The sequence below is a fragment of the Amphibalanus amphitrite genome, unplaced genomic scaffold (genome assembly GCF_019059575.1).
Source record: "Amphibalanus amphitrite isolate SeventyFive unplaced genomic scaffold, NRLGWU_Aamphi_draft 000210F_arrow, whole genome shotgun sequence".
Taxonomy (NCBI): domain Eukaryota; kingdom Metazoa; phylum Arthropoda; class Thecostraca; order Balanomorpha; family Balanidae; genus Amphibalanus; species Amphibalanus amphitrite.
Window position 1 is genome coordinate 225,446 of NW_024881705.1, and position 9,400 is coordinate 234,845.

Genomic DNA, 9,400 nt, shown 5'->3' on the forward strand with positions numbered 1-9,400 from the left:
AATTAGTCAGCTACCTCCCCAGACCTAATCAATTCTAACTCTTAACAGAGTGTGTGACCGTTCCATGCTTCTATCCTCAGGATACGGAAATCCTTCTCCTCCACGCCGCAACCCCCTCCGGTTTTGTTTGTTTTGTTTTGCTGGGTTAGGCCCTTTCGGTCCAATGAGACCATTTCAGAGCCGGGAGGATGATAGGATGAAGGGGGAGACATTGGTCTGGGCAGGCACCCTAGTGAGTCGCCGGGGCTGAGCCCGTCCAGAGGACAGGCCACCCAGCCCCAAGGCACTCACTGCACCCGGCTACGGGGTGCGCTCCCTCGGGAGCAGCGGTGCCGCTCCAAGGGAGCAGCCCGCATGAGATAAAGTTGCCTGTCCAGCCCGGAGGGGGGTTGCGGCGTGGAGGAGAAGGATTTCAGTATCCTGAGGATAGAAGCACGGAACGGTGACCCCCTCCGGGCTGGACAGGCAACTTTATCTCATGCGGGCTGCTCCCTTGGAGCGGCACCGCTGCTCCCGAGGGAGCGCACCCCGTAGCCGGGTGCAGTGAGTACCTTGGGGCTGGTCGGCCTGTCCTTCGGGATGGGCTCAGCCCCGGTGACTCACTAGGATGCCTGCCCAGACCAATGTCTCCCCCTAATTCCTATCATCCTTCCGGCTCTGAAATGGTCTAATTGGACCGAAAGGGCCTAACCCAACAAAACAAACAAACAAACAAAACAAAAACGGAGTGTGTTTACTGGAGTGTACGTCATTCATCACCGTACGTTAGAACAAACAACAGGCAATCCGCAATAGGAAGTGTTTGGCCGGGGGGATCCAGGGCGTCGCAAGTCCATCTACGACACGTCGCAAGTTACGACACATGTCCCGTCGCAAGTTGTGTCGTAGCGAAAAAGGAGGGATGTTGAGGAAAGAGGGGTTTGTCGGAGGATACGACAGAACGTAGCTGCGACGAGGCTTAAATACCCGCTTTACTCGAGAATTTAAAAGGCTACACGATCAGCTGATCCCGTAGTAAACGTCAATAAGGTCGAAAACTCTATCACGCATAAAGGAACATTCGCCTTTCTGGTTTGCGAGCTTTTGAGACAGCAAGGTCAAGCATGTTCTCTGATTCTGAAGCTTTGTATTAACTGGGTGACTTGTGGTTGCTAACGCTCACGTGATTTGCCATAAAATTTGGGATCGATCACAGGAGATTCGTGGCTATAGGGCATCTAGAATCGATGCTTTAGAAGAAATGAGTTCCGAGAGTTTGAGGTCACAGAGAGGTAAGAAATTTGTAGATGGAGGTCACAATTGGAGGTTACAGAGGTCATCTGGGACACGTCAGGTCACAGAGGTCAACTTGGGGTCATCACAGAGCTCAATTAGAGACCACGGAGGTAATCTGAGACACGTCAGGTCACAGAGGGCAACTTGGGGGCACGTCAAGTCACAGAGGTCAACCTAGGGTCATCACAGAGCTCAATTGGAGGTCACGGAGGTCATCTGGGACACATCAAGTCACAGAGGTCAACTTGGGGTCATCACAGAGCTCAATTGAAGGTCATTGGGGCCATCTGGGACACGTCAGGTCACAGAGGTCAGCTTGGTGCCATCAGAGAGGTCACTTAGAGGTCACAGAGGTCATATGGGACACGTCAGGTCACAGAGGTCAACTAAAGGTCATCAGAGAGCTCAACTGGAGGTCATATGGGACACGTCAGGTCACAGAGGTCAGCTTGGAGTCACTAGAGAGCTCAATTGGAGGTCACGGAGGTCATCTGGGACACGTCAGGTAACAGAGGTCAACTTGGGGTCATCACAGAGCTCTATTGGAGGTCATGAGGGTCATCTGGGACACGTCAGGTCACAGAGGTTAGCTTGGGGTCATCATAGAGGTCACTTAGAGGTTACAGAGGTCATATGGGACACGCCAGGTCACAGAGGTCAAGTTGGGGTCATCACAAAGCTCAAATGGAGGTCATCTGGGACACGTCAGGTCACAGAGGTCAGCTTGGAGTCATCAGAGAGCTCAATTGGAGGTCACGGAGGTCATCTGGGACACGTCAGGTCACAAAGGTCATGTTGGGGTCATCACATAGCTCTATTGGAGGTCATGGGGGTCATCTGGGACACGTCAGGTCACAGAGGTCAGCTTGAAGTCATCAGAGAGCTCAATAGGATGTCACGGAGGTCATCTCGGACAGGCCAGGTCAAAAAGGTCAACTTGGGGTCATCACAGAGCTCATTGGAGGTCATCGGGGTCAGCTGGGACACGTCGTTTTTGGAATTGGGAGAATATTTTGGGAGATGCCCCTTGCAACGTCCAAGACCGCCTTTCTGGATTCGCCAGTAGTTGCTGGAATGGTGTTAGGCTACTTCATATCCCCGAATACCCCAATAAATGTGAATATAACATACTATGCACCATTTTCAACACTCTCGCTGGCACCGATTGAGGCCTCATAGACGACCCGTCAGTTCAAGCTCTATAACTCGCGTTAGCGTCAACGGATTGCAACCAAATTTTCAGGATCTAAAGTTTAAACAATTTTACACCTACCATGTAAATTTCGTGACCATGACCCGAATGACCTGTGACCTGTGACCTCTTCCTCAAGGCAAGGTCAACTTGCGACACAACTTACGACTGCTATTTGAAATTCGTAAGTTGTGTCGCAAATCAGGCTATTTGCGATAGACTTTACTACTTAAGTAACGCTACTCATCAATTGATCCCTTCAAAAACGACTTACTACACAACTTGCGACACGTCGCAGCTACGACGAGGCTTACGACGCTCTGGATCCCCCCAGCCTTTATGTACCTAATCTTGGCTGCATAAATGTCAGACAACAGAGTACAGCAACAATAACACAAAACAGCGTTCAATGCCTCCAGTCCAGAACTAGCATACCTAAAACAAAGTAGTTATTACCACCCAACCGGAAACATTCCAACAACAGCGTGCATTATTACCGGTCACGTAATAATCACGATCATTTAAATAAACAACAAGCATTATCATCCAAACAGCATAAGTTGATGCTGCCTATTATGCACACTGATTTCGGTAATTGGCAGTGCACCCAAACACTCCCGTTTAGCACAAGTCAAATGCCACTCTCTAACTCGCTCGCCGAGCTGTGCGCCCTCTGACGCCCTCTGAACCGGTTCCTCTGCGACCTACAGCCTCCGGCGGACACCGAGTGCCGCTCGGGGCCGGTCGTGTCGCAGCAGGCCCTCCTCCAGATGCCGGAACGCCTGTTAGAGGGCGCAGGGACCACCCGTCAGTTGGGTCAGTGACAGTGGAGCGATAGAGTCCGAGAGTCTCATACGTCAGAACTAGAAGGCAATGACAGGGTCGATTGGTATCGATTATGTACGATTTATACACAGACACTGACTTTACATTGATCTATACACTGACTTCGTGGTTTTATCTCGAATCGCCAGGCTTCTGTCAGAGCGTGTGCATTCCGTCAGCGAGCCAGGCAACGTTTCGCTATTTAGGACAAACTTAACGATCGGTGGTCCGTTATACCCCAATAGCAACAGCACTGCCGACCATAAATCCACCCTGCAAATCGCTCCGCCGATCTCCTGACAGCGATCGGTAGAACATCGACCGGTCTGCGGTCTGATGAGTGCCTGGCATCCTGTCCCCGGGCGGCGGCGGTCCGTCTGTGTCTCACCGTGACCAGCTCCTGCAGGGCGACCGGCAGCGGAGAGGCCAGCGCCGCCCGCGGCTGACGGTACCGCTTCGACGGCCACGAGAGTGCCCGCAGGTGCCGGTTGATGGCTTCGACGCCGTCGGCGATGTGACGGTTCCTCACGGGCAGAAAGCCGTACTGGGCGGCGGTGATGGCCGTGAGGAAAAAGGCCGTGCCGACCGGTACTGCATACTGCCGATAGGGGGAGGGGGGATCAGAGAGTTGGAGACGGCGCGGGGAGGCTCGGCGGGGTATGCTGGACACGAGTACCGACTTCACTGCCGACAGGGGTGCTGTTCAAGCGCTTGTCGAGAGCTTGGGTGGAGTGTAGGTTATGGCTAAGGCCTAAGTATGTATTACAGTCCTCAACCTTTCCAAAGTAGTGAATGTCGTTTAGGGAAGCGACATTATCGGGTGAACTCAGTAAAACCATAAACAAGATAGCCCCTAGTAAAAGCGGATGACGCGTGCCTCATAACCATTAGCAGGCATAGTCGGCTGTGCCTAATGGCTAACAGACGTACCACTCTTTCCGTCTGACGTTGTTTTGTTACATTTGCTGTGTTTCTTTGAGACATTTTTTAATTTGACTTCAAAGTACGAACAACATGAGGCTTATCATACTAAAAGGACTCATCTAGAAAAAATCACAATATATAAACAATTCAGCACACCTATTGAGTTAACCGGGTCATTTTTTTCTACTACGTGACGTTAAAGTTTATATCGTTTCATTCTAGTCACGTCCAGCTCGTCCAGAACTCCTTCTCTTCATTCAGCTCGTTTTAGTTTTTTTATAGCTAATCGCGGTAGAAGCTACACCATGTTAACGATATCAAAAGAGGCATTCAGGACGTCATTAGGACGAAAAAAAGCACACCCTACACCACGTGGAATTAGTTCCAATCATAGGCGGAGGAACGGGGTGGGGGCAACGGGGCACCGTGCCCCCCCTTGATTTTGCCATTTTAACACTAGCCCCATGGGCTAATGTTAAAATGGCATGGACAGAATGGGACCAAAAGTCGGCAGTGCCCCCCCCCTTAATTGAAGGTGTTCCGCCGTTACTGGTTCCAATTGGATGGTGTCATGTCCGTAAATAGGACAAACTTTTCCAGGAATCAGCAGAAATGGCTCCCTCCAGCCATCCAGAACTCCGCTTTATACAAAAGCACCTGCGCCTCTCTTTCCTGACACATAGATAATCAGGACGTTTCCTTTTTCCGTCAGATTTATCGTATCGCCTTACATAACTAATCGATCCTAATAAATCACCAATTCGTCTCTCCCGGCCGGAGGTGCCAGAGATCGAGGATCGGTCAGTCCTCGTCACGGGACGGACCCGTGACCAAACTGGCTTATCTCCTCATGTACCGCTATGTGACCCACTGACCCGGAAATCATCCCCCTGAGCGGCCCGCGCCCAGCTGGAGTCGACGTATTGGCCAGAAAAATTGGGAGAAACAGGCGTGGAAAGGCCGTGCTTCGACACGAACGATCTATCGGCTTGGCGTGTGCCCCAAAACGAGACGATCGGAACATCCGCCTAGTGACAGCGACGAATGTAAGGGCAGGTAGATCTGAGAGTGATGGTCTAGTTTGGATGACGGGTGTCTTTCGCCTTGTGAATTGTGATGAACCAACAGTGTCAGATAACAAGGCATATCCCAGCACCGATAACATAATTACACCAAACAATATGTGTAATCGCAGAATTAGAAACACTGTTCCGGGTGCCATTTCATTCACAGGCTCATACAGAAAAGAGACCAAGGGCAGTGGGCACGGAGAACACAACCGTTTTATATTTCAGCGTATGGTGATTCATAAATCGGTTTTCGGCAAATAACGTCCTGAGAAACGGTTCCAGAGCAAAAACTATAGAGCAGCTATATCTATCTTTGTAAGATGCGTCGAATGTTGCCCTTTTTGGGAAAAAGTCAATCTCGAAGTTGACTTCAGTCTTCAGGTGACCTGAAATAAACTTGACCTTGGCACGTGCTGGGTCATGTCTAGTTTATTCGTAGAAACTGAGCACGAATCCGACACCCATTGTGCCCCAAGCAATCATCCCGAGGCTCAGGACAGCTAAAGAGTGACTGACAGGGTGGCAGTAAATTGTGACTGAATTTAATTGATGAAATGACTGTTGCACATATTAATTAAACTGTCACTCTCTATAACCTGTCATGCGTGAACTTGCATGGCCTTGGCATCAATACAATCTTTCATGGATCGTACGACTTAACCCGCGCTCTGGTGAGGTCTGTTTATAACGTGACCTGGGAGGGGCTATTTTTTGCCCCCCCCCCCTCCCACCACGTATCTCCGAAACTACTGGAGGGATCCGTAAAATTCAAACGGCGTTCGATAGCCCTGTCAAATTTGCCGAAAAAAATCAAATTCCATTGACCCCGGGGTCACCGATGAGTTGACAGCACAGGTCAGGTCAAAGATAAAATGCTTTACCGTTCACGGGGCTTCTAGGGAATGTGCTATAAGTTATAACATGGAGTCAAACGCATTTTATCGAAAATCAGCGATAGGGCGTCAGTTGCCTAGTAGGTACCTACATGTGTTGCTAGATTAGAGGTCACTGATAATACCAGGCCAGGCCACAGGTCAGGTCACCAAGGGTCAGCACATGAACTTAGGTAATTTTACTCTCGATGCAGCGTAACATTCACAGCGAGTCTAATGGTGATCTTATTTGCGCTACGTGGTCTAGAGTTGCTAAAAATTGAGGTTGAAAATTTAACGTCATCCATTTTGAACAGTGTTTTCGCTATAACTTGGCCAAAAAAGAGATATCGATCTAAAATTTGGTATGTGAATAGAAGTAATAGGGGCCATTACAAATATTTCGGTTGTTTCTAAAATCGAAAATCTTTTGGGATTGTTCGACAACTATAAAAAAAATATGTTTTTGATATTCAGGAGTCAAAATCCAAAAGTTTCCAAATTTCCGGATACCAGTTTAGCAGCCATAGTAATTCTACACCTTTAACGTTTTTAACGTTTTTCTGTATCTTCAAAGCTATAGGCCTGACAGCTCTTCCCGCGAAACCTTCTTTTGGGTCGAAAATGGCAGAACATGACGTCACTCTGACTTTTTTTGCGGCCAACCTATCATAGCCTTTAGAAAATTTCTTGGTCACAATGTGTAAAATTGATGCCCAGAAGGGTACTGCATGTTTGGTGACGATCAGTGCAGCGGTTCTGGAGATATACTCGTATCGAAAAGTCTGGAGGGGAGGGGGCAAAAAATAGCCCCCCCCCACCAGGGCGCGGGTTAATAAGTACCAATTACCTCATTTGTAATGCGTGTGAGGGCATTTTGTGAGAAGGTGTGTGAATGCAAAAGGTGAAGATAGTCCGCACTGCACTAAACGTGTTCCTCTTCCTCCCCTTTTAACCCTCGCCCATGTAGGGGGGGGTTGGTGCAATCCCCCCCCCCCTGAGGCTTTTCGGAAATAGTGCAAAAGCGCCGCCAAATTTTGGGTACCTTATGGGGCAAACCTTGCGCATCTTTTGATAAAAAAAAAATTGACCGGGTCATGTCAGGTCACGGAGTTATGACGTCACAAAGGGAACAGCCTCCGGCCGGATTTTCACAAACTGAGTGCCAACGCCCGAGGTTTCCTGCCGGTGGTACGGTCATCGGTTGATGGATCGTGATGAAACGTCCCATGCATGTTGGGGCAAGTATTGGCTATCATATGGTATAAGAAACTTGACCGGGTCAGGTCAGGTCACGGAGCTATGACGTCACAAGAGGAACAGCGTCCGGTACTATTTTTGAAAAGCGCCCGAACCACTATTTTGCTAATTCTTGTCACCTCAATGGGAATATGCAGCAATATTAGCTTCTATAGGGAGCAAATGGACCTCCGAAATCCAAAAATACAATCAGATTTCAAAAATTTAAATTTTGATTTTTCGAATTTCTGCCGCCGACTGTGACCTTGCCGACTTCCGGCGCTCCTAACGCGCCATTTTTAGAGCTAGGGAAACGAAATACATACCAAACGATAGAGAATTGATCAAAGAACACGATAGTAAAGGTTTCAAGTCGATATCTTCCACCGTTTTGCCGCAATCGCCGCGGAAAGTTGAAAAAAGTCTATTTTTCCGAAAATTTGACCTTTAACCGGTCAAAAGTAAGTCAAATGTTGACCTAGGACCAAAAAATATACCACCAATCGCGAGATCTCGGCGAGAGCAATCCGTTGGTCTTTTCCGCTAAGCTCTACGACGCTCCGTTTTCAAACGCCAAGGGGGGGTCGCACCAACCCCCCCTGCATGGGCGAAGGTGGCAGATCGCCGTTTACGGGCGAGGGTTAATAAGTCGTGGGCCTATGAATGTTATGTAAATAATGGTGCCATTCTTCCTCCATAAAACACAGGAGTTGATACTGCAGCTGCTAAAAGACTTTTAGAAAAAGCAACAAATCTATCATAATACTTTACCAGAAATGTGTTTGTTCCTCAGCGCAGTTGGTGCTAGTTTCGGCACAAAAATATACATAAATGTCAAGGGCCACGAGAAGCAAGGCCTAGTGAGAATAGATATTGGACACACCCATGGGAGGTTGCAAAAAACAAAACTAAGAAGCTAAGCCTTGTCCCGTGTTGTGTTATATCTAGATATCTCATTTACCAACATCACCTGTGGTATCATCCGTCACTTTAAGTGATTATGTCGGATAAGGTGCAATGCGACAGAGTGTTATCTAACTGTTTATCGGATATAATAAGATGTCAGTAGGCACCTCATAGAACCTACTCTTATCGCGAAGAGCAATATCATGGTCTAAGTAAAAATAAGCAATGTTCCCGGACCTATCGGTAGACGGCATATCGAGGCGGAAATGCTAACGCATGTCTGGAAGTGATGCCTATACAGTAGCTGCGAGCAATTTCAACAACAAAATGCCACTGCAAACCATATGTACCGTGCCTAGCACATACATCGCACATTACTTAAGAAGCAAATAGACAATGTTGATGTTACGTAACAGCCATATTCCACTGCATGAGAAAACCATATCCTAAAGCCAATATGACGTAAGTCTTATGTCTTATGTCTTATTAGGGCCTAATCCGATCAACGGCACAATCCCATTTTACAGTGTGGGATGTCTCCCTAGAATCATAGTTAGGTCATGAAAGCAAATTGAAGACATGCTAAAAGCACAATTAGTAATCAATTTTGAAAAAAAAACTTCTAAGGCTGCCGATCCGTTCTTACCTCCCAGTCTTCGAACAGAGCACGAACGCTGCGCAGTTGAGTCAGATACCGGTTAATGTTCATATACAGGAGGCCGGCGTGAGCGACATGATGTCCGATCACTGCCAGAAGCACCAACACCAGCACCAGTGGGGCGCGCATGGCACCAGCTCTCGGCCGAGGGGCGACGGGCGGCGGGCGGCGGGCGGACGGGAGGGCGGCGGGATGGCGAGTGGCGAGACCGGTCAGAGGGCCGGACCGACTCCGGCCGTTTACTGTCGACTGACGACCCGCCGGGGTGCCCCCGGGGCCAGCTCATCTACTCCGAGAACATGGCTGTGCTGTTATCGATGCTGTTAGGCCCAGTCGGACGCCGGGCGCCCACCCTCCAGCCGACAAGGGTATTCCCAGAGAGGAGTGCCGGAAACAGAGACTGAATGGGATGCAATTTGGCGCGCCTGCTGAGGAAACA

At 49.0% G+C, this 9,400-nt stretch overlaps 1 protein-coding gene across 1 annotated transcript; it reads right to left on the reverse strand.

Annotated features, from left to right (window-relative positions):
* Nucleotides 1-2,901: 2,901 nt before the first annotated feature.
* LOC122385155 lies at nt 2,902-9,198 on the reverse strand. The gene is made up of 3 exons (XM_043373226.1): nt 8,950-9,198; nt 3,681-3,890; nt 2,902-3,249 (listed from the first exon to the last, which is right to left on the reverse strand). Exons 1-3 carry the CDS (start codon nt 9,088-9,090, stop codon nt 3,172-3,174), a joined length of 429 nt encoding a protein of 142 aa, XP_043229161.1. The 5' UTR covers nt 9,091-9,198; the 3' UTR covers nt 2,902-3,171.
* Between the last annotated feature and the right edge of the window lie 202 nt (nt 9,199-9,400).